The sequence below is a fragment of the Astatotilapia calliptera genome, chromosome 17, assembly GCF_900246225.1.
Source record: "Astatotilapia calliptera chromosome 17, fAstCal1.2, whole genome shotgun sequence".
NCBI lineage: Eukaryota > Metazoa > Chordata > Actinopteri > Cichliformes > Cichlidae > Astatotilapia > Astatotilapia calliptera.
Genome location: NC_039318.1, coordinates 6354564 through 6379340, shown reverse-complemented (window position 1 = coordinate 6379340; position 24777 = coordinate 6354564). Strand labels below are relative to the sequence as shown.

At 41.5% G+C, this 24777-nt stretch overlaps 1 protein-coding gene and 1 long non-coding RNA gene across 3 annotated transcripts; one reads left to right on the top strand and one right to left on the bottom strand.

Annotated features, from left to right (window-relative positions):
- Window positions 1–884: 884 nt before the first annotated feature.
- LOC113008986 (insulin-like growth factor-binding protein 3) lies at window positions 885–20676 on the bottom strand. Of its 2 annotated transcripts, none has more exons than XM_026146984.1 (4): window positions 20101–20676; window positions 16748–16991; window positions 13819–13938; window positions 885–1056 (listed from the first exon to the last, which is right to left on the bottom strand). In XM_026146984.1, the coding sequence occupies exons 1-4, from the start codon at window positions 20456–20458 to the stop codon at window positions 885–887; spliced, it is 894 nt and encodes a 297-aa protein (XP_026002769.1). In that variant the 5' UTR covers window positions 20459–20676. The 2 variants fall into 2 exon arrangements, with proteins under 2 accessions (XP_026002769.1, XP_026002770.1); XM_026146985.1 differs by having other exon boundaries at window positions 894–1056; window positions 16744–16991; window positions 20101–20674.
- On the top strand, window positions 20631–21648 carry LOC113008987 (uncharacterized). Its single transcript, XR_003270105.1, has 3 exons — window positions 20631–20694; window positions 20911–21029; window positions 21536–21648. It is a non-coding gene; the product is annotated as an uncharacterized LOC113008987 (long non-coding RNA).
- Window positions 21649–24777: the final 3129 nt, after the last annotated feature.

Genomic DNA, 24777 nt, shown 5'->3' with positions numbered 1-24777 from the left:
GGTAGCTTTTCAGTGAAGTATTGCTTTATGCTACTGAAGAAGAGGAAGAGCTGAATCTGAAGAGGAGGTAATGAAAGGCTAGTTTTTAAGGCACTGTGGCTGCATGGACTGCCTCCAATCCCTTTGCCCTGCAGGTTAGTAACAAGGAACTAGAAACAGCAAGGCTGCCCCCCGAGCTGCACTAAAAAGTTAAAGCCCTACCATCTAATATTTTATAATCCTTCACTTAATAATGGACCCTGAGCCAGAGTGCTATGTTTTTTCTGCATTGTTTAATGGAGCAGGGCCTGGGGATGGGCAGTCAGACATCTCTAAACTGAGTTTAGTGACATGCAGTATTTACACAAACAAACACACAAACTCACACGCCACTTGCATGCAGACATGGAGCTGTGCATGCATGTTACACAGCCACACACACACGCAGTTACTAACTGGCAGATGGGCACACAAACACAAACAAACAAACAAACAAACAATGGCGTTGGTTTTTTAAGAGGTGGGGGTGCAGGTCACAGTCACAAACAACTCCTCTTTAAAGTGAGTGGAAAAATCCCTCCTTCCTCTCTCTAAAAGAATAGTGCAGTTGACGGGTCCCCCTCCCCTCCCCAGCTTTCAGCTTAAACCTTTATTTTAAAAAAAGGACAGAGGTGGTTCCCCCTAGCACAGGACAGATAGCTGTGATGGACAGAAGGCTGTGCGCTATCCTTTACCCCTCCCACTCACCTTCCCCTAGTCCCCCCTTCCCTCCCTCCAACAGAAGCAGGACCTGAAATCAGAGGTCCAGAGTTCCTTCAGATGTTTACATAAAACTAAATGCAAGAGCACAGTGGGATCTCGTTCTTTCTCGCCCCCCTCACCCCCTCGCCCATCCCTCCCCCATATTACACCGTCTTCCCCTTTCCATCCACTTTTTGTTCCTCCATCCTCTCATTTGCTCTCCAGGTTGTAGCACTGCTTCTCGCCCCACTGCCTGCCATCGTAGCCGGGGAGAGGCTGCCCATATTTGTCCACGCACCAGCAGTAGCCCCGCCTCCTGCCTTTGGACGGACGGCACTGTAAAAAAAACACGAGGAAGAGAAGACAAAGAAGTTTAGTCTGCCACTTGTTCGATTTCACAGAACCAAAGGTACACCAACCGGTGTCATAAGCAAGATCATCGCTCATCGAGCTTTGACATCCACCTCTAGTTTGGGTGGGGTTAAAAAGGTAGCAGAGGACTTATCCCTCTGAGACACACTGGGAAAACAGATTAGCGTTTCCACGGAGAGGAATTAATGCCTTGACACAGCTTTAACAACACCACCTTCAATGTGCATGCTTGTATTATAATAACACCCCATCGCTCTGTTGGTTTTCAGATCTCAGATGCTTGTCAGCAGGCCAAGTCATGCCTCAGCAGAACTCTCATTAGACAAACCCGTCGATCACGGAGTGGAATGCCCTGCTACCTGAGTTTTTATGTGAGTAAAACATCAGCGATACACAACACACACAATGCAGGGGTTTGCTTTGTGTAAGACAGTAATAAATGCATCATGATTAGAGCAGGAGAGCTTTTGCAGCAGCATTATGTGTGGGCAGCGTGCTGTTGAGTTTGCCCAATTTAGGTGCTGTGGAGGAGTTTACTTTGTGCTACCGGCCACTGGGGGTAAATGATGAAAAAGCAGATTATTTCTGATAGAGAGGCGCTTGGAATGAGGAATGCTCTGAGTGAGTGAGAGTGTAGAGTGTGAAGGTAAACATGGGGTTGCTAAAATATTTGCCAAGGCCAGTTGGAGGGCTGCAAACCAGTGCTGCTATTCTGGGAAGCTGGCAGGCACTCAAAATCATCTGGAGTTAATTATGGCCTGCCCCAGTGCACGGGGCGCATGTGAGTATAAACACACGTTAGCAAATACGCAGCAGCACACAAACAAGAATTGTATGTGCTGCACACATACCCCCACCCCCCCCACCTGCTCCCACACATGTACGCAGTAATATCAGATGTCCCACAGGAGGTTCGGCTTTGTAGAGTGGCAACTTTATGAGGTGCATTTTGGGGGTACACATGGAACAGCACAATCAGTTAAACCAGGTTCAGATCTCAAATTGTCCCACTCCTCTTAGCTCCCATCATCTCCCACCGTGGGAGTGGTGAGAGAGAGGTAAGAAGTCCAGCCACGACCGAGATACGCCTGTCTGCCTCGATGGCAACCGTCGGTAAGTACCGGCAGTCTAGGTGTGTGATCAGAAAGTATGTACTTGTCATGGATCGCTGTGTGGCAAGCAGGAGGAGGACCCAAATGCAAAACTCACAGACACGGGGATGAACTCGAGAAACACAGCTTTAATGCTGGCACGGCAGAACACAGGAAATACAAAACTAAACTGGGGAAAAGTAAACTAACACTCGCAGGTAGACACAGGAAGATCCACACAACAGGGAGGGAGAACGCGACGCCGAACAGAGGAGACGCAGACAGAAATACACAGAGGGTTAACGAGGAAAGTGGGAACACACGGGGAACACAGCTGACACAGATAACCATAACGAGACAGGGCGGGGTGAACATAACACTGACGGGAGACGGGCAGAGTCAAACAGGAAGTACAGAGGTTCAGACAGGAGGAGAGAAAGCACGGGGAAAAAAGACATAACGGGCTGGGGAAACATGGAATAAAACATAAGGAGAGACGAGGGCTCATAAATACACAGAGGGCACACAGGGGGTAAAAGCCACGAAGGGAAAACACTTAGGGAACAACACAACAGGGCAACTCAGGAAACATGGCCTAAATAGGGAACAAAATACAAACATACAAGAAAACTAAGAACACTGGGCCAACATGGCCCAGGACCATGACAGTACTGTAAAGAGCACATGTGTTTTTCTTTGCACACCAACACTTTCTATGTCTTTTCTGCATGAGTTCAAACACTGTTTCACTCAGCCTTTCATACTTAATTTTAATTTTTAACTTTTATTACATTATGCACACCAATCACCCACAGCTCTGTTAGGTCTAAATTATCATTGATGATGACCTGAGAACCTGAATCTCTAATCTCTAAGCCCAACTTTTCTTAAAAAAAAGAAAAAAAAAGACTAAACTAAATGAATGCAGTACCCCATTTAGGGAAAGTGTCAGATTGCATTTTAGTAACATGCTTAAGGTGTTGGCCCGAGCAGTGAAGGAAGTCAGACACAGGTTAAAGTGTTTTAACTTGCCAGTGTATCAGTCAGGGATGTAAAAAACAACAAATTAAAAGCTGAAAATCTGCACTTCAATCTCAAACTGAGTGCTATACTTAGATTTCTAACATCTATCAGTAAACATTGTAAACAAAACTGCAATGTTCCTTGGCACAGGGAGACAGATGGAGTGTGATCAGGTGTCCTTTTTCCAGTGTAATCAAGATTCATGTACAGCCTGAGTGCATGATCAAAGGCAGCTTTATAGAGACAGCAATCTATTAAAATACCTCACTAACAACTAGTGGAGTCTGGAGATAGGTACACGACCACATGTGCCCCTAACATCATCCAGGCATTCTTGTCTGTGAACTCAGTATTTTGGTTGTTATCGTCTTCCTACTCCTGTCCCCTTGGAAAGATGGAAAGGAGAGGAAAAATGTGCATGTGTGCTTATCCCTGTTGCTTGGCTACCTTTTAATTTCTATTCCAGCCTCTGCAGTCCTTTCTTTAGTGCTTCACTCCAAACACACGCATAAGTACAAAACATCCACTAAGCAGTGAATGTCACTACAGATGATGCTGCGCACAGAGCCAATGCTGACCGGTTGAAAAGCTGGAAAGGGAACAACAGCTAAGTTCACCAAGAAGGGAGAACAAAAGTTAACAAAAAGTAGCACAAAAAGAGCAGACAGCAGCTGCAGTGGATGGTTTTCATTGTTTGTTTTTTTTCACCTGATTTCTCTTACTCTCTCTTACTCTCCATGGATGTACTCTCTCTGCTGAATATGTCCATCCCTTCATGACACAGTGTATCTATCTTATGCTGGCTTAGTGCAGCATAACAGCCATGGCACAAAGCTCAGATCATTTCAAACTGGTTTCTTAACATAACGATGAGTTTGCTTTACTCAAACAGCCTCCACAGTCACCCGATCACATGCAGAGTCCAAACCCTGCGCCAGCCTAAATCCCATGCCCTATATTCTGAGCCTCATAGCCCCAAAACTAGCCCTGCCTGGTCCACATGGTTGTCACTAAAAAAAGCAACAAAAAACAAAGCATATTTCATCTACCTTGCAAAGCCATAATGCTACCTTTATGAGGTGTGCATGCATGTGCGTTGTGTGCATGAATGCAAGCTCTTGTAATGCTGATCTTAATAGCTAACAGCAAGGCTGCTGGGCTTCACGCACATTAAAAAGAGCCTGGTCTGACCACTGGATAAACACCAGCTCATAAAATGCAATGTGTTTGTGTGTGTGTGTGTATGGGCGCATGTATATGTATTTATGTAATCAAGCGGGCATCTGTATGTGCTTGCAAGTGCATTTGGGAGTAGCTGCAGGATATTGCTTTTTCTTTAAAAAAGTGTCTAAGTGAAGAGAACTCCAGAATAATTTGTTTGTTTTAGAATATTGGCAACACACAAACTTTAAAATAGAGTCTTAAATATTGCTTCACAAGTTTACAAAGTGGTAGACTGGAAGAAGGGAGATCAATATAAGTAATGACTCGATGTGGTCAAACCATAGAGGGAGAAGAGGGTAAATTTAAAACAGTGTATTTGGACGATTATCTCTAAGAGAAAGATTTCTACATATACACTGCTTAACAAATTTATTAGACCACCACCCAATGTAAGGTTTATTAACATTATTAAAAATTACATATTTAATTTTTGATGTTTCTCTAATGGCTCATCCCCCAGTTTGCACAAGCTCTTTAAAGATGATTAAAAAGTATTTACTAATAAAATATAACTATTGCTGTTTCATGTAATAATAATTTCCAAATGTACTGTTTTACAGTTCAAATTCAATTCAAATGCCAAATTGCTGTTTACTTGCAGCAGAAAATTCATTTTAATGGTAGTCAAGTTTGGGTTTAATTTAATAACTAATTTAACTCAGCTCAGTGATTAAAGTCATGTCTAATTTCAAACACGTTTTTGACATGTATAATTTATAACATCAATAATTTGTTAAGCACTCTATCTGTTAACCATAAACATAACCACCTACTAGCCAATATTTGCACATTAAAGCTTCATTTATTTCTACTTGTGTTAAAGCTACATCGATCTATTTAATATTATTATGATAAACATTGATTATCTTTTAGATACAACAGTGTTACATATAGTGTAATATAGTTAGTGTGACAGAGTCAGCTACATTAACCCTCTGAGATCCAAGTCATCATAGCTGATAATCCTTATCAAGACCCTACTCTGTTTTAGCGAAAAGCAAAAAGGGATATTTTGGGAAAAAAATGTGTAGGTGAATAACATGGATCATTCTGTGTTCTCCTGGTAACCCTTAAGTCTAACTACTTATGTGAATGTTAATTTGACACATACGTACTATGAATCTTAAAATGCCAATGGCACACCCCAATAAGAGCAGGCTCTCGCAGTACAAGATGCTAACCTGATCAAGTGTCTATGGATGCGCTGCTCCACAGTCTGCATCCAGTAACACACAGAATCCTAAAGGAAACACTGCCAACATTCCAGTGACAACCAGGACACCCCCAGAGGTTCTGCCAGCATGTCCTGTCAGAACAGAGCTGAGACATAATATTAGGCAAGTGATTTTAATGTTGCAGCTAATGGATGTATACCTCCCAAAAAACATTCATACATGTTTGTTGGCACATGTAATTGAGTTCAATTAAAGCAAAAATAATAATCGCCATTATTTTTGGTCAGTAACTTTGGAAATATTATAATTTATTGAAAAACAGATATACTTTTTCATGTTAAAAAAATTATATTTACATTACTGTTAATGGTAGAGCACTGTGCATTTACGTTCCCTATCACGAACGACAAGACAGGCATATCTGAGAGCCTAAACAGAGAGCTACTTCAGCAACCCCAACAATGCAAAATATGCAAGAAAGATCTTCCTGCTAAAAGTGGAAGAAACAAACTTGTTTCACCACTTGAGGCAAAAACACATAGCATGGAAAGATAAATAAAAAAATAAATAAATGGCTCAAACCCAGCACTGCCGGAGCGCTTGCTATCTGCATTCCATATGAGAGGAAGAATAAATCGTTTATGGATTACTGATGGAGTTAATGGTGCTGCTTTAAGTAGTTGCTTAAGGCAGGGCTTTAAGCAACTACTTAAAAAGGTGGACCCAAGATACAGCCATATTTTGAATTAGTGTGTGTCAGCATGTCTGGACTGTTTTGTATGTGTCTTCTGTGCCTTTAAGAGTCTCTCCAGGTCCTCCTGATTGGTTGAGCTGTTTTGGGCTGGCTTTGGTCTGGCGGCTGCTGATTGGCCCCTATTATCAACTGGCTGCTTCAAAAAGCCCGTCTCCAGCAGTTGTTCCCCTGGCAGCAACTGGCAGCAGCAGATCTGTCTTCAGCCTCCAAACTTGCAGTGCTTGATCTTGTGTGTATTTTGACAACAACTAGGTTTTTTATATAGTATTGTAAATAGTCGTGTCCATCTGTAAATAGCACTAAAGCAGAAGAGGTGAACTGTCTATATAATTTTGGACGCTTTGTCTTGTTTATGAAGCTAGGGAGTTCGAGGTAGCACTTGTCTTTTGTTTGGTTTTGTTTCATGTAGGGTTGAGGTAGCACTTTTCGGGAATAGCTTGTTTGGTTTGTTATTTTGGCCTTTGTTCACCCTGGAGTTTATCCTTTCAGTTTTGGTGTTATTGGTATAGCAATAAACCTCACCTTTAATGATAAAATGGCTATTGGGTCTGGCTTATGGGACGGGGTGGGGACACCCTTTTGAACCCCTTTGTTGCGCTTCTGTACTCCTAGACCGGGACATAACACAATACTGTAGGTAGAAAATAATGTTCACTTTCAGCTTTTTTGTGTGACAAGGTTGGGGAAGAGTTTCAAAGTTTTACTTGTGTGTAACCTATACTTTTACTTAAAATTTCAGAGAAAAACACCACCTATGCTGCTGTTGTGCTTACATATTGACTTACGCTGTATCACTACTGTTACACTACAGGATGCTGCTGCTGACACCTTGTGGCAACTGATTCAGACTTTGATTTAGGTGATTTAGGTCTGTCACTTTGTTTTGTTTGCGCTATTAAATATTGGTTCTCACGAGCCGCAATCACCAATAAAAGATTAGGTATTTACTTTTAGCATCAGAAATATCATCATCACACATTTCCTTTACTTTGCCACCAAACTGAATACATTTCAAACATTTATCTGAAATATGAAAATAAATGGAAATTCCTCTGACAAGAATATGAATAACACCTTTCAGGACTTTACAGAGTTGCCTAATTTGCAGCATGAAAAAGGGATTTTTTTATTTATTGAAAATGTTAATATGCTCAAGTAAAACTACTGAGAAGTACAGTTTAGTTATCGGCATCTAAATTTAGGTACTGTGTTGGCATCAATAATAAAAATATTCCCCTGCTCTGCGTATTATGCATGAGACACTGGAAAAAGGGGCTTATATTTCAAAGTGAAGAAGAAAGAGAGATGGATTATAAATCTAGGGAGGGAAGAGAACTAGAGAGAGACAGGGTGAAAATAGCTGTCTGGATCCCCAAAGGTTGGCCAGTTATTATAAAGCCATTGTGGTTGGTGTGTACATTTCCACAGATCCTTCTGAGTCACGCTCAATAAGTCAACCCTTATGGGCCTGGCAGTGTCAGGACCTAGTGAATGAGGACGCAGAAGGGTACACAGGCACCTGGCTCAAATCCTTAACCCACAGCCTCCTCCTCCTGCTCCTCTTCCTCTTGACACACACTCAAAACTCTAAAAGAGTACACACAGAGACACACACTGTCGTTCCATTCACAACCCTCTGCAGGGTGATTCCTGTCCAAACAAGGAAGGAAAAGCCAGGTGGGTGGAAGGGCAGGATGGACGGAATGATGGAGCGGGCAAGCAGAACAAAAGATGTGTGGATGACCGTAGGCACGGCACAATGGGGGTAATGATGGGTGGTGAAATGATGAATTAAAGAGAGAGTGAGATTTTGAGGGATGTAATGAGTGGTCAGTGTTGGGAATGCCTGGCCTGAATGGGGATACTGAGCCAATTCATATAACTCCAGCTAAAAATAGGTTCCTCCTTGCAGTTTTTTGCTAATGGCACGTACCTTTCTTATATGAAAATAACACAACTATAGGGTTGATACGTGAGCATGGGTATGCCAAAGAGGTAAGATGGAAGCCTAACCTTAACCCTGACCCCACCCTTAAACCAGTCACCTGTGACTGGGTGAATGTTAAGAGGTCAAGGCTACTGCTTCCACTCTCCTCACTGGCTACATTGCTGCACCATTTTGCATTTAAATAGAAAAGTACAGCAACAGAGGTTGAATGAAGCTTGAATGATTAACGCAACTTGAAGTGTTTCCGACACATAGATTTTTTATTGGAGGAATAAATTAATTATGACTTATTTCAGCATTTATTTCATTTTCATTCTATTGCTCTTATTTTTGAAAGTTCAGGTGCTGTTAACCCCCTATCTCTAGTCCTTCCCCTAACACTAGTCTGACTAGTGCTGTGATGGACCTCAGTGTCATTTAGCTAAAATCCAGACACTTAAACCCCATAGCTGCAGAATGCAACTGGGACAGTGATTCTTCTTCTGCTCTAGAAAAATGGAATTAGCTATACAGCGACTCTTACTAGAATCTGTCTCGGATAGTGAAACAGTCCATGTGCCACGCAAGCAAACTCACCAGGGCTGCAGTAGAGCCACGACTAACCTTGCTACCTACAGTTCATTATAGTGGAGTTGGAGTCATTCCAGGATGGGAGGAACTGACTTGAGAGGGAGTATATGCACTTATATGGACAGTCCATAGGAGCTAAATAGTCTAATACTTTTTCTTTTTCCAAAATATGATTAAATAAAAATAGGAACCACTTTGAAAGTGTTGTTTTCCAAATTACCACTAACTTGACAGTGGAACAAGCTGAACCATAGCAAACCTAACCAATGGTGTAAAATAATGTTAAACTGTTGAGACAAAAGTAGTTCAATGTACATTATTCAGTTGGTAACTGAGTCAGCTTTGGGTTTACATACATGTCTGTGAGTCAGAACCCTGCCTTCTAGAGACTTGAGTCCAGGTGGGGGTATTGCACGCAGCAGAATAACTCATTCAGCTCAAATAGCATGCGACAACTTGTCTGAACATTTGTTTATCTATAATGACATTGCTGTATGAGCTCTGAGCCACACTCACCCTTTTGCACATGTTCCACAAGTTGCCTATGGATTCATGACAATTCAAACCCTAACCCTAACTATAACCTAACTTATTTTATTTAAGAAAATGTTCTTCTCAAGTCTTGGCTAACAGTGAAAAAAGAAAATAACTATTCAAACTGATCCTAAAAACTGTTTACATTTTTTTTTTTCAAAAACCATATATTTCTCAAAAATATAGGGTTGGGGTTAAAGTTAGGGTCGTCACTGGGTTACCTGTTTAAAACTCCAGCAACACTTGCAGGATACATAACAACCTTTTTGTTTGACTCGTGCAACAATGTTTGACCAAACGCATGTGTCTTTAGGGTCAGCTTTGACAGCTTCACAATTTGTTGTCTTGGAAGTAAGTTATGGTGTGCCAGAAGCGTCTACTTTGTTTTGACAAATGCATTAAGCCATATTCATAGCCACGCATTGTTTTCATAAATGTCTTCATTTACATACTCCTATAGCTATGCAGGGAGAAGGATGATGGAATGGAATGAAAACTGCATTCAGTCCTCTAAAAATCTAACAGCAGACCGCAATGAAGGTGGACACATTACAAATCCTATTTTATTATAAATGTCTCTGGAAGAGAAAAGGGATGGCAAACATCCACTTTCTGTCACTTATCCATGGCAGGCACTTAGGCTCTGAGGCATTCCCAAACCAGCCCAGAGGCACTCTCTCTCTAGTGTATCCTGGTTTAGTCCTGAGATCAGCCCACACATTGATATGCCCAAAACACCTAACTAAGCAGGCAACCAGCAGGCATCCTATTCAGATGCCTAGACCAGCTCTTCCAATGTGGAAGGATCCCTTCTGAATCACAAAGCTCCTCAACCTGCCTCTATTGTAGAGTCGGAACAAGAAACTTATTTCCTGCCCTGACTGGAAATGAGCTCCTCGCACACAGCTCTTGATCATAGACACCACACCATCCTTCCATCATAAAGGATGGCAGGGTACCCATGAAGATGACCCTGAGATATGAACTCCTCCATTGGGGGCAAGTATGAATGCCGCCATTTCCCCATTGAGAGCCATAGCCTCAGACTTGGAGGTGCTAATTCTCACCAAAGCCGCTTCACGCTTTGTTGCAAACCACCCCACTGCCACTGTGACCTGGAGGTTACTGTTTGATGACAGAACCACATCGTCTGCAAAAAGCAGAGAGTAGATCCTGAGGCCACGTCTACAGTAGCCTGGATGAATTTGAAAACGGTGTTTTTGTCTGCACTATCATTTTCAGTCGCTTTCACAGAGTTGTGCGTCCACATTGAAAAGGTCGAAAACACTTACACGCCAGTACTGCGCATGCGTGAAACGCAAGACGATTCGACCTTTTTTTTAAATGGACTGACAATGAGGTGGAGTTGTTGCTGTGAGTAACACAAAAGTGCAAAGTTGCAAAAGCGAGTGAGAATTAAAGAATTTGAAGAAAAGCTATCTGGAGCATGTACAGACTGATATTAATCTTTAATAGATTGAGAGCAAACAAAACAACTGCTGTTTAATGCCTCCACTATCTTAGTTTAATTGGTCACACGACTGCATCACATGACTAAAATGTGTCATCGTTTTCAAAAAGGCTCCAGGTTCACTGTCCACACTGTTCGCTGTCCACGCTGTGTCCACACTGTGATGCCAAAGTATCCGCTTTGGAGGGCGTTTTCAAAACGCCGCCTCAGTGTGGACGGAAGGCCAAAACAAAGAGAAAAAGATGTGTTTTCAAATGAAAACGTATTAGTGTGGACATGGCCTGAGACCACCACCATTTCTTGACCGCACTTTGACTGAACCAACAAATTCTATCCAAAAAAAAAAAAAAATGCAAATAGAAATAGTGGCAAAGGGCAAAGTCCAGCTTCAGGCCACTACAAAAAAAGTTATCACATTTTAACAATGACCCCTGCTGATGCAATACAGCTTATGGATGCCTATGGATGGCCACCACAGTACCATGACAGGATCTTCACCTGGGTATGCCATCATAGTGGGAAGGATCTGGACAGGAAAAGAGCCTTCATTACAGTAGACAAGTCATATTTTTTAAACTTCCAGTCTTTTTATGGCCCACAATTTTAGTTTTAGTTTTAGAAGTTAATTAACTACCAGCAAGCTCCGGGAAAATGCTGTTAAATTACTAGTTTTATTACATGCCGTTCTCTACTCCCCAACTCTAATTAAAACCTTTCACAGTCAATGGCTCAACAACAAACATGCCAGCATAATCCCAGAAAGATACATTCTGCAACAACTGAGCAAATTACACGGAGAGTTCAGCAGAAATATAAGCTATATAAGCTATCAAGTGGTTATTTAATTGATTTTTTTTTTGTCTTTGGCCATTAAAAATGTCACTGTTAGAATTAACTGTTACTGAAATGAGTCAAATCCATGCCCGCCCACATGCAGTGACTTTGAAAAAATCTTTAAGGCCCATTTCCTGATTTCAATGAGAAAAGCAGTTACACTTAGCACATAAAACGGTTTGAGCTCCTGCCTTTCAAAAAAAAAGTCCCTAAGCTGAATACAGGACTTTCTGGTTTCCCTGAAACTACCAGGAAGAGGTCTTGTATTATCAACTGTCGGACGTGATAGTACTTTAAGCAAAAGTTGTGGAAAAAAAAACTCTTGTCATAAAAAAACTGCAACTGAAATTCAACATCTATTAAATCGCTTTTGTCTGCTGTTGTACTTAAAAAAAAAATCAAATGACAATTATATGTGGCCTTTAAGGGCTTTTCATCTTAAGCTGCAGATACGGACACGCAGCATGCACTATTCAGATTTAGATAAACACACAGTTATTTACTGGAACTTCAGAAACATAGACACAATTGGAATAGTATAACTTCTGTTCTCCTTTTTCACTTCTGTGAATCTGTGTGTGAAAATGTTATTTAATCCATCATCAGCGTCTTCCTGACAAGCACTTCAAAAGTGCTGTAACGCAATTAAGGATGCAAAACGCTGACTTAAAGTTCTTAATTTTAGTTCCCCCTGAGCCATCATCGCTAAAAGTTAAATAAAAAGCTACATTTCTACAGCATTTCATATTTGAGGGGATATACTCATACAGAGGTACAGAACCTGCATATTAGGTATAAAGTTATGCTACTTTTTTCTCTGTTTAGTCCTTCCCCCCAACCTCATCCCTCCCACCTCCTTTCCCTGCTCCCTTCTTTTCAAAGTATTGTCACCCTAGACGGTTCACACGGTCTCCTCTTCACCATGTTTCCGGTCATAAATCTCTACAACACACCGTGAAGGCACATCCCCTGAGACGGATTTAACACAACACTCCGCACCCCACTGGTGCTCTGAGAAAAGGGCGACAGGAGCTGGCACACTGCCACACACACATTTGCAAACACTCCAACCAGAACTGACACTTTCCCGGTAGATATTTTGTTGAAGGAATCCAGGAAATGAGCAAGGTAGAGGCTGACTTTAATGAAAGTAGCAATGAAACTACTGTGGAGAGACCGTGGGGAAAGAGTGAGGTAAGAATTTAGAAGACAATTCTTTCTTTTTTTTTTCTGTGTGTGTGTTATGGCTTGAGTTGGACTCTGACTCATGGTGCTTGTAGGGGGTTTTCGGTGACTCATGCTTTTCTCAGAATGGGCCTGTGGAATCCCTCCGATAAGACTCCCCACCCCAGGAAATTGGATAGTGGTATTTGTCACATTGTGTGTCTCACTAATGGCCCACAAGCCCTCCTCTTCATCCACCACCTTCCGCCGTCTTATCCCTTTTTCCCTCAGGTCACAGCACATGTCACCCACCTACAGTGCTCTGCCAAATGTCAGCTTCTTTGCTCCCCCCTGCCATCTTTCAAATGAGTAGCCTATGGGTGGCCCCAGTCTGCACTACGAACGTGAAAAACTAAACCAGTGACAGCCTGTTTGTTTTTTTACCTCGCCAACAGCACCCCACACCTACTCTCCCACACCAAACTACTGCCATCAAACAAGCGCCATACATATACTCCCCTGCTGCCACATCTACCATGCCACACACACTCCTGGACCACATTCTTACATCCCTACCCCCCATACTCTCCCACACCACACACCCACAAACACACCTGACCGACTTCATTTCCTGTGAGGCATGAGTCAGACGGCTGGAGTGCATTTACTGGAGTAATACATGGTTATTAGCCATTCTGATAATATAGTGTTGATGTGGCTGTCAAGGCAACCTGGGCTGCAAAAAAGGGGGATTGTGTAAGTGTGGGTGGTTGGGATGAGTCTTTGAGGATTCTTTGGAAGTGTTCAGGCATGCGGTGGGTCTATTTGTATGTCCGCAGGTGTGTGTGTGTGTGTGGGTGTGTGTGTGTGTGTGTTTGAGGGACAGAGACGAGGTATAAAGAAACAACAGAGATAAAACAGCAGGGAGAACCAGTCACCTGCTTTTTCTTGTAGAAACCCTTTCTGTCACAGTTGGGTATGCGGAAGCCTCTCGGGTTAAGCACGTTGCTGATTTTAAGGCTGTTAAGGATGCTCTCCATCTCCCGCCGACATGGCCCCTAGCAACATAGCAAACAAAAGCATTAATATTAGGCCGCCATCCTTACACATTCACAAACAGGAAGAACACCGGGCACAGCCATGCAAGTTCAAAAGTTTGTGGTGAACATCAAAGCCTATAAAAGGTACCGTGTTGAACCTTTAATGTTTTATCCTACTAATCGGCTCCAAAGCTAAACGTATCATATCAATTCTGATGTAATCCATTATTCTTATACTTATTCTTATAATATGTTTAACATGCCATTGAGCTTCTGGATTTTTCCTGCAGTTTTAAATAAAGTTCTGTAAGTTTGAGCAACCTATGCTGAGCCCGTGTCGAAGTGCAGAAGCAAACACACTGTAAGGTCCAGGTTGAAGAGGTTAAATCCCAAAATGAGATAGTCACTTTGTGAAAAAGTGGTACCTTCTGTTACAAAATGTTTGTAATCAAAACTACTGGTGTTTAAACAATAGTAGATAACATAAAAGTACCCTGTGGATTTTTGGACCACAAATTGCACCGTATAGCTCCGCTATAATGAGAGATTTGCCATATTGTTTGTATTTTGTTTCTTTCCTGCACATGAAAGAAGCTACACATTCATACCACCTACCATGGCTTGACAGTATGCATTTATGCGATCATAGTTGGGCCACAGTGGAATGTTGACCTACTTTATCTATGAGACAAACTGGCTAATGCACAGTTTGCTTCTTTATAGATTATAGATCTTTATAGAGAGCTTTCTTTTGTTAATTCAACACTAAATAGTGTCAGAACTTGGTATAGTTTGTTGAAACCTGGGTTGCAAATATTCCTCAACAACGTGCAAACACATATCATCATTTACATTTCACTGCTTCAAATGGTGCCGCAGCATCGTGGCATATCAGCAAGCATAATACATGTCTTGATTGCAGCTATTGATTTGAACTCTCTTCTATTTTCACTGCTAATGGCATTTCTTCAGAATAACTTATCCAGACTTAATGTTGTTAAAAAATATAATAAAGTTGGTGAGTTAATTAGCTAGCAAAAAAGTTCTGTTGTTTGAAACACGGTGAAGAGTTCTGCTCTGCATTTCCCTCTCATTTTCTGGAATATTATATAAAGAGTTTTAAGCCTTGAACCAAGCTGATTAGCTATAGGCTAAATCATAATCATAAAAAGACTTCTTCTGGAAAAAAATAATAATAAAAGAAATGGAGGGAGGGGCAACGCCACAAGACTGTACATATTTACTTTTAATGGTAAAGAAAATAATGTATTGCAAATCCCTGATTCCACAGTGATCGACTTCCAACCTTTTTCTCAAATGTAATGTCTCAAAAATATTTGTTATCAGTGCCATATAATAATAGCTTTGCATACATATTGTAGTTTGTATTGTACGTGTGTATAAAAGTGACCTGAAGTTTGCCAGTTTAAATATTTGTGGTTGCAATCGCCTTCACAAATCAGAAACATCTCTGTTTCAGTTTACAATTATAGTTATTTTCCATGACATCATGAATAAAATGCTTTTGTATTAAATCAAGGTGGATATCATGCTGAATTTCTACATTGTGTCATAATGTAATAGCTCACAGTAAGTCTGCTTTTATGGTTACAGAATTATGGTTCATAATGAAAATCTCTGTGGAGAATATAAATGGGATTTTTATTACGGACTGTTACACTCTATGACTAGGCTGCTTTCCCAGAATATATAATTTTTATGATGCACAGTTTTAATAAAAAGTACTTATAAATAATGCAGCTGACCAACTACTGTTACTTTTGAGTTCAAAAATCAATATTAGTCTTAATGTACAATAATTATTGCAGTGAAAAGAGCTAGGACAGATGAAAAGCTAGCTAAAAACCTAGCAAGCTAACAACCTCCTAACAACTCTCAGTTGCAGACTTTTCAAGTAGCAACTTACTTTCATTTCTGTAATTGGTTGTTTTTGTTTTGGTTGCAGTTGTTTTCCCCCATAGTGCTACAAAATGGCTAAAGAGCTCATTTTAATTGGCTAGCAAAAAATAAATAAATTCTGCTAAGACTGTGACACTAGTCTTTCGTCTCATCTTGGGATTTGTGCCATTACTGGGATGGGCAGTGTGCAAGGCAGTGTTGTTAGAAAGCAGGTGTGCAGTAGTCCTTTTGGTAAACACTTTTTATTTGACAGCAAATAAAAATGGCCATAAGCATTTGGATTGCTGATTCAGCAATCCACATGATGCAAAAAAGTGACACAAAATAACAAATTTTTCAGATCTGAACTGCTCGTGTAATGTATATCCACAATGAAAGTGTTGTGTTTGGGGAAAATTCGTCTGAGGAAAAATAGTGTTACTTTACTATTTACTATTACTGTACAGATGCACATTATGAGCTATGGTCAAAATTGTTACAGTGGCCTCATTACTCAAATCTGTTTAATCAGATTCAAAACATCTGAAATATCAAACTTGGTTAGAAAAAATAAATGCCGCAAATTTGTCCAGCAAAATTACGAGGTCATAATTTAAACTACTATTAACGCATGATATAGTCAGACAGATTTTACATGTCTGGTGTGTAAAGGCCTAAATACTGAGGCCTAGGTTTGAAGCTTCCCTGAGGGCATTTACTGTGTCTTCTCCCTGGTCCTTCTCCCAGCATTCCTGTCTTCTGTCCACTAGCTTATTAAAGTCAGGCTAAAATGCCCCCAAAACAATACATACAAAGAAAGGCATGGGCATTTTATATATTTAGTGAGATTCCAGGTATTTTTTTTTCCAAAACAGCAATAATCTCATAGTTTTAACAGAAATCTCATTGCCTGGTGTGACTTACATACTCATTCTCCCTCTTGCTCTCCACAGAGAAGTTGTGCACATCCGTATTGGCGCCTCCTGATAATGATTCCACCTTGTAGCTCTGGGTCTTCCTGTTCTCACCCCTCTGAATTAATATGTTGTGCAAAGGAGGCCTGGTGTCCATCGAGCCCCTACTATGTCCATCCTTCACAGTTCCCACGCCAGGCAGCACTGGAATTGTCTGGGTGACATTGACAGAGTCTTCGACCTGATTTCCAGCATTTTCTACATGGAAAGTGCAAAGAAAAGTTCTCAATTTAACAATTTTATGGTTTCATACATATAAATTGGTGCTTAATAAAGACAAATAGTGACATTTAATGGTTGATTCTCTGTCTTGATTCTTGTAAAAATTTTACAACCCTCAAGTCAGTTTAAAAACTTGTCATATCTGGATTAAATTAAGAAAAGACACCAGAGATTGTTAGGTGTTAAGTTGTCTAAATGTAAAGAAGAAGCTTTTGGAAATCTGAGTCAGCCTAGTCCTCTCTCCCCAACCGGTCATGGCAGATCGTTGCCCCTCCCTGAGCCTGATTCTGTCGGAGGTTTCTTCCTGTTAAAAGGGAGTTTTTCCTTCCTACTGTCGCCAAAGTGCTTGCTCATATGGGGTCATATGATTGTAGGTTTTTTTTCTGTACATACAATAATCTGTATGTATTGTTGTAGGGTTAACCTTACAATATAAAGCGCCTTGACGTGACTGTAGTTGTGATTTGGCGCTGTATAAATGAAACTGAATTGAAAGTGTATTTAGGTTTGTTTGATATGGACATAAAATTGCCATTTCTTTTTTTCATTAATATTTAATGGAAACATCTTCCTATTATCTCTTTTCTGAAGCACAAGTGGAGCTTAAGCTGCGACCTCAGAATCAAAAGCCAACATGTCATCGCTGTTCTGTTTTGTATAGAAATTGCCATATTACAAAATGACTGCAAAATGCTCGCTTGTGCTCATTCAATCCAGCAGGAAATTCTTGACTGTGTATGAGGACCCTGTTAAAAGCAGACAAAATAAAGTTAGCTCATTGCCTTGTGGGATGTTTGGAGCCAGAATTGAAGCCAAGTAATAAACAGAAACATGACAATTTCATATCCACAAATTTCCACAGTATGCAGGCCAAGAGATAGAGTCACAAGGAGGAACTGAGCGTAAACAAGACCTTTTAAGGACCTTTAGAAGAAACGGTTGTATATATGTTTATGTGTGCATATATAAGGTGGGGAGAAGGCTGGGACAGGTATATTAATAGCCAGTGGTGTTGGCAAAGATTCCTGTCAAATCGTTAAACACAGCAAAGCAGGGACCATCTGTCTGAGAAGAAGAGGGGGGCTTCAGATGTTCCTCACTGAAATAGGAGAGGACCAAACTACCACCCATGTGCCACCCGGTCGACCACACCACCGCAAGGCCACAGTGGAAGGAGCTTACTGATCTCAGAGACGACGTCCTGGAGAGGCAGAGGGATGATGGGAACACACATGCAACGACTCACACACACACACACACATACACACCCAAACACAGTTTAAAACTGTTAACTCAAAGCAGATTTTGTGTTTAAGAGCTGTGGTGAGGGCGGCGGACGGGCATGTAGGGGTGTAGCTCGTGTGGGCAGGCAGGCTAGCAGCCCACCCTTTCTCTGTGACCACCTGATCAGTTAGTGATGCGGTGGAGCTCCACAGTCTCCCAGGCTCACGAGAACTGAGAACAACAACTTGGATGTCAACAACAGCGTGTGCTGCAATAGAGCAGAATCTGAAAGTGCCTTTCAACCTGAGGCACCCTCCACATGTTTTGCCCCAAACTTTTCAATAACAGCCATATATGTCCACAAGCAGGGACAAAAGAATTATGCCCTGTTTTAGATTTCTGCAAGCATTCCTTTTTATTGTCAATATAAACTTTTTTATAACCCTTCTAGGAAGTCTGGGGTGTTTTAGATTGACACATTACGCAATTTGTTTGTATAATAGCACAGGGGTAAACAGCACAAACTGCGGTGAGGAGGAGAGCTTGTTAATGTCTGGGAGGAGATCCTGTGCTGAATCTGGGGACATGGCTGTGGAAACCGCTGAGCTGCATCAACACACTCTGACCAACAGGGGCACTTGGGGTCATTTTCTTCCTCTCCGCCTCCTTTTCTGGATCTCTTCTCCAGTTGTGCAGATGGAGAAGGAAACAGATCAATACCCATGTCAATACTGTTACTGGTAGTTCTTATTTTAGGTGGATCTGGAAGCTGGAAAGTAAGTGAAAGAATGAGAACTTTGTATTTGTGTGTGTGTGTGTGTGTGTGTGTGTGTGTGTGTGTGTGTGTGTGTGTGTGTGTGTGTGTGTGTGTGTGTGTGTGTTTATGTTTGTATGACACTGTCACTGCTGAGTGCTTGTACACCACGCATTAGTGTGGCCAAACCAAACAACCAGGAAAAAGAAAACACACACATGGGCTCTTGGGTGCCTGACGTCAGTTGTGTGCCCAGACGCACAACCATGTGTATTCACATGTAGGTGACATGTGTGCCATTTGACTAGTGTGAGCAGCAGCCATACATTTAAATAAAAGACCAGGCATAGGATGGCTCTCAGTGTGACAGTTAAGAAATCTAGCATTGGTATTCAATGCTAATTGGCTGTGATTGTGTGTTTGAATACTTGCGTTGGGAATTTCATCCCTGTTTTGTCAGACAGAGGTATCAAACATAAGGCCCGGAGGCCAATTCGGCCCTTTGGATACCTTTGGAGAATGTGAAGGACATACATTTTGGACTTTTAACTGTATTTTCACAAGTTTTACAGCTTTTCCTATTTATGAAGACCTTTGTCACATCCAGTTATACTAAATCAAAATAGTTAAATTATACATATCTGTATTTTACACATTTACTACTTACAGTTTGACCCCATAGTTATGACAGATATTTTCCATTTACTACAGAGGCATGTAGAAAAAATGAGTGAGGGGAATTTCACTGGTCCAGCCCACATAAGATCAAAGTGGGCTGTATTGGCCCTAGATATAAAATGACATTGACAGCTGTGATCTAGGCTGTCTGCACCAGGGAAGCACATACTGTGCACATCCATGCTGTGTCCAAGAATCCATTAGCTTTAACATAAGGGCTTCACAGCACTATATATGCCTCACATTTAACCCAGGAGGGAACTGTTGGACTTGGTCAGCGAAGAACAGCACCCTAATGGGCAGGGCGCCTGTCAAAGTCAATGCATAATAGCATTCAGGGGCGCACACAAACATACCCACACAAACACGCACACACGGGCAACAAGGTGTCAGAGAATCATTAAAAAAAGAAAAGAAAAGACTTCCCACCTTCTTTTTGCGGTGGCATGAGAACGCTGTTCAGTTTTTTGGGACTCGAACACACTCCCCGTCCCTCCAGGAGAGCCTGCAGGGGTCTGCTCTCCCCGGGCTGGTGCCGACAGGTCAAGCCGGAGCCGCAGCGCCCCGTGTACACTCCACACGGTTGTCCCTCTCCGAGGGCGCACGTCATGCAGCAGCCGCAGCCGGGCTCCTTCACCCGCTCCACACAGTCTTTCGGCAGCGGCTTGCACTGCAGGAGCGCGCCGGCGTCGCAAGGCTCACATCGAACCACGGGGCCCACAGTGCCGGCGAGCCGGGCGAATGCAGCCAGCGCGGCAACCAGACAAAGCACACAGACATCGGGCATTCTACCGATTAAGCTGGTCACAAAGGGACAGTATGTGAGTTGTCACGTAGGCTTAAGGGGACTCTCTGTGACACAGCGAGCTGGCTAGCCTTCTCCATCTGTATTTTCTTTTACGCGAAGTTCTCGTTTTTATACAGACAGAAAAAAACAGCCAACAGGTCACACCCTCCTCCGTATGAATAATGTAAATGGAGAGCCCCGATATGAGGGACCGCTATATCCAGTCTCGGGTGGAGGTGAGTGGGGGGCAGCCGTTGAAAACATTCAACTCTTTGAATCCTTTAACGTATTTTACTAAGTTCTGTTCATCTAGTGCGCTTCCAGCTCCAAATCTGCTCCGTCCATCTGGTTCCCCTGTAAAAGGAAAAGCCAAGTTATGTCAGCAGGTTGAAGCTGTTGGCTTTTTTATATACTGTTTACTAGTATAAATCACTTTCATTTTCATTTTGCAGATAAGATGACAAACTGCACCAAGGACAGTTCTCATGTGGTGACTGCTCCCAAAACTCCGGGTTTGGGAATTTGAGGGTTCTGCTCCACTGGTCCGATCTCCTGCTGGCATTAATCCTATGTGAGTGAGTGCCACTGGTGTTACCCCAAGCTCCCCCACCACACCCACATGCAATACTGATAAAACATTCCTCTGGGTAGGTGTATAGGTGGCCTCATACTATAACAATAATTTCTTTGCATATAGTGTTTGTATAAGTGTGACCGCATGCTGGACTGTGGGTGCAGCCAAAGAGGTATTGTTTAACTGCTCTGGTCTGCTAAAGCTGCAGAGATTGGATGCACATGCCAGCTACCAAGCACGTGCAGACCAGACTGCATACCTGACCCTTTTTCGCTCGGTATCCAGACCCCCTTGTGCCTTTCCTCCTGGATGCCTCCACCCTGTCATTGACCCCACAGGACTTCCAATTATTAAAAAGAAAATGTTGTGATTGTGCAGGCTCAGCATCTGCCCCCCTCTACGTTCAGCATATCCTTCTGTTCTGCAATAACAAACGCAAGAGGGGGGCACACGCTGAGAAAATAATGTAATAAGTATAGTCCGTTGTGTGATTTCCACCACAGAAGCAGAAAAAGTGTTGAGACTCCATTATGAAAAACAAGCACTAGGTAAGGAAACACTCCCAGAATAGCGAGAAAACGTCTCCAGCTGAGATTAGTTTTCTCATTACTTGACATGTTTTTTTCTCTTTTTGCATTTTTCAGCTTTTTTTGCATCTGAAATATTTAGATTCTGATCTGTGGCTTGTTTATTGTCTGCCCATCTGTCCAGGGTTGGGTTTAACTAAACGTACAGTTTAGACTAATTCAGCAGAAAGACACTTTTGGAAAACTGTGTCCACTTAGTATGAATACAGAAAACTTCTGGTTTGTGTCTATAAGGGGTGACCGGGTTCATTGTGATGCGTTGTTATTGTTTGGCTGGCTAAACCAGCCCTCATATAAAACATGTAAACAGACTTGATATGCTGTTCTCCAGTTTTATGACAATTTGCTTGATTAGATATTGCGAAACGAAAAACATATACAATGGCATGTGGCAAAGGTAAACAGACATTCACTGGATCCTCCTGATTTCAAGATTCAGGAGTCAGAACAGAGTATGTTGTAATTTGCCTCGGGACAGTTTGGGTATAATAAAATGATGAAATGAAATCAGATAACTGCTAGCAAAAACATGCACATCTCATTTCCTAAACCATATGTTCAACTTGTCTCTGTTGCAGTCTCAGCAAACTGCAATAAGAGATACTATTTGTCTCACTCAACAATCTTGTCTTGGTCTTGCATCTGCACTTTTGTCTTTCACCCTCTCTGTCTTCCTCTGCCTCGGGGAATCTGATATCCTCTGGTTATTAATCTCTTCTTTAAAGTGTCCCAGTCAACATTCCTTTGTGATACAGTTTCACAATGCAGCACATTTCAGGCCATAAATCATTAATTGGAAACACAAAGTCACTGATGGTCCTCAGTAACACTGGCACAATGTACTTTATAATTTGTGGTTTTGTGAAGCCCAAAGGTTCTGCGCTGATTTATTTATTTCCTTCTCCCAAGAGTGATTCAAGAAGTGAATTTCCTTTCTGTCAACATGTACTGTCTTCATATTCAAGCTATGCCATCAGCAGGCATTGCACTCACTGACCACATTATGACCTGCGGATCACTTTATATAAAAACACTCATTTTACATTCTATTCATAGATCACGTTGACAGCACTGTTACTTAGTGATATGTTACTTGACTGACTTTCAAGCCCATCACAGTGTGCTGCAGTTAGCCTCTAGTTTGCTTACAGGAGATCTTGTTTTCTTATCTCTTCTTATTTTCTTTCTTTTTTATTTTTTTTATCAAGAAATAGTGGAAAGAATGAGATTGGCATAGATTTTGTTGGACTTTAAATGTGACCCACAAAAAACACTAGGTCAACTTGCTGTCAGCAATAATGGGATACTGGTGGAGCCCCTGCACTCAGTCTGTTTCAGCCCCCCTTGTGATTGGCTACGTGTATATGAAGTCTAAAGTGGTCGTAATGGTAACAGGAGCATTCGGAGCTGTGACCGTACTAACTGGAAGAGCGACTCCAGCAGATTCCCAAGAGAACACCAGAGGTCTCTGTCCAGAAGCAGTCCTAGGAACAGCAAAGACAGTGCACCGAGTTTCTGAGGGTCTGTTACATTACTGAAATGATGGCCAAAATTAAAATCATAAAAACAAGATATCAATTAATATAAAAAGTTCCTCTCTTGAAAAAAGAAATCTATCCCTCCATAGTCTTTTAAGAGCAACTCATTCTTAAAGGATGACTGAACAAACAACCTAAATTTACCTGAACTCTGCTGTTCTCATGACTCTTCATCACAGTAAAATTAGTTCAACACTTCCTCACATATTTTTGTTTTATTGTATCTTCCTATGGCATCCCAATGGGCGAAGTGAAATGAGAAAAAAAATAATCAGGCATTCCTTTAAGCAGCCAAATAAGGGTCTTTCTTATCAACAGAATGCATCCTCAAACTGCAGCACAAATATTTGAAGATTTTTTTGCTATGTAGTTCCACTTATTTGCACTGCTGAGCCACTTTCAATGTTAACTATTTTTCTAAGGTGTTGGGATGCTTTCCCATCAGAAGGATGATTAACATGTAATTTGTCTGAATTATGTTGACTGTGGCTTACAGAGAAAAGGCATAAATAATGTGTACTGCCAACAGCATGTTGAAGAAAATCATTTGGTGCTCTTTAACTCAACCCGGGTGCTGACAGCAAAGACAGGCCTCGTCCATCATGGTGGAACACGTAGATGGGCTAATGAAGCCGGGATCTTTTCTGCAGGCTGATAATTGCTTCTGGGCTGTTTGGGGCCTCAAATGACAAGACTGTAAAGCATGTAGTAAAATCTGGTAAACTTAGAAGAATGTAGGGATTTCTTGGTGGATCATGGGAATCTGCTATCCCTATCATAATCAGAACTGACAGTTAACATTACTGTTTAATGCTTTTAGCTGTCTTTTGACTTCAGCAAATTAAAGAAGAAGGGATGTAACCATATGTTGGATGCCAACTTGGGTGGCAGACATCTGCCTTTGTTAACCACCATCCTTGGGCCCTATTAATTTGGCTGTTTTGAGGTCAGGACTGACAGTTGAATTGTTTTCCAGAAACTTAAAGGCCTGCAGTTGATGTTACTGTAGTCACATCAGTTAGAATTTCTCTTAATGTTCCCTGATAGTTTTTCCCACTTGCATAGACATGACTCTTCCACGCAGCAACCAGAGTGACATAGGGATGTACATTCTTAGAAAGCATAGTGCTGACTTTTGAAACAATATACAAAAATAGAATATGTTTTTTTGTTATTTCACTTGCAAATTTGTGACACAGGTTTTTCTTCAATAGCATAATGGAGGCCTTTCCTAGAGACAATGGTACAGCTTTTTGTTGATATCAGTCAGATGCCAAGCATGCTTTCAAAACCAGCCCTTCTTTTATTGATTGTTACAATGGGGGCTGCACTTCAGGAATGAACTCATATTTGTATCTGTTTTCAATAAATTGATGGAATGAGCATGGCTTGACGGCCCTCTGTCACTGTCTGCGTGACATGTGCAGAGAAACATCTGGAGGCAAGAAAGAAAGACGAGAAGAAGAATGTGGGGAGTTAAAAAGGTGAAGGAAGAATAAAAAAAGATCACAAGCTCTACATTTTTTAAATCAAGGAAACTACATGTGGGAGCAAAGCGACGCAAAGAAGTTAGGGTTCGCGTATGTGTTATGATGTGTTTGCGGTGAGGTCTGTGTCTTT

Bases quoted from the DNA above. Each gene is read 5' to 3' on its own strand.
- LOC113008986 (XM_026146984.1), bottom strand. From the start codon at position 20,458: ATGCCCGATGTCTGTGTGCTTTGTCTGGTTGCCGCGCTGGCTGCATTC. The intron at 13,939-16,747 runs GTATGTAAGTCA...CTATGTTGCTAG, and splicing joins GAGAGCAAGAGGGAGAATGA to GGGCCATGTCGGCGGGAGAT. The intron at 1,057-13,818 runs GTGACTGGTTCT...TTTTTTTTACAG, and splicing joins GTTTCTACAAGAAAAAGCAG to TGCCGTCCGTCCAAAGGCAG.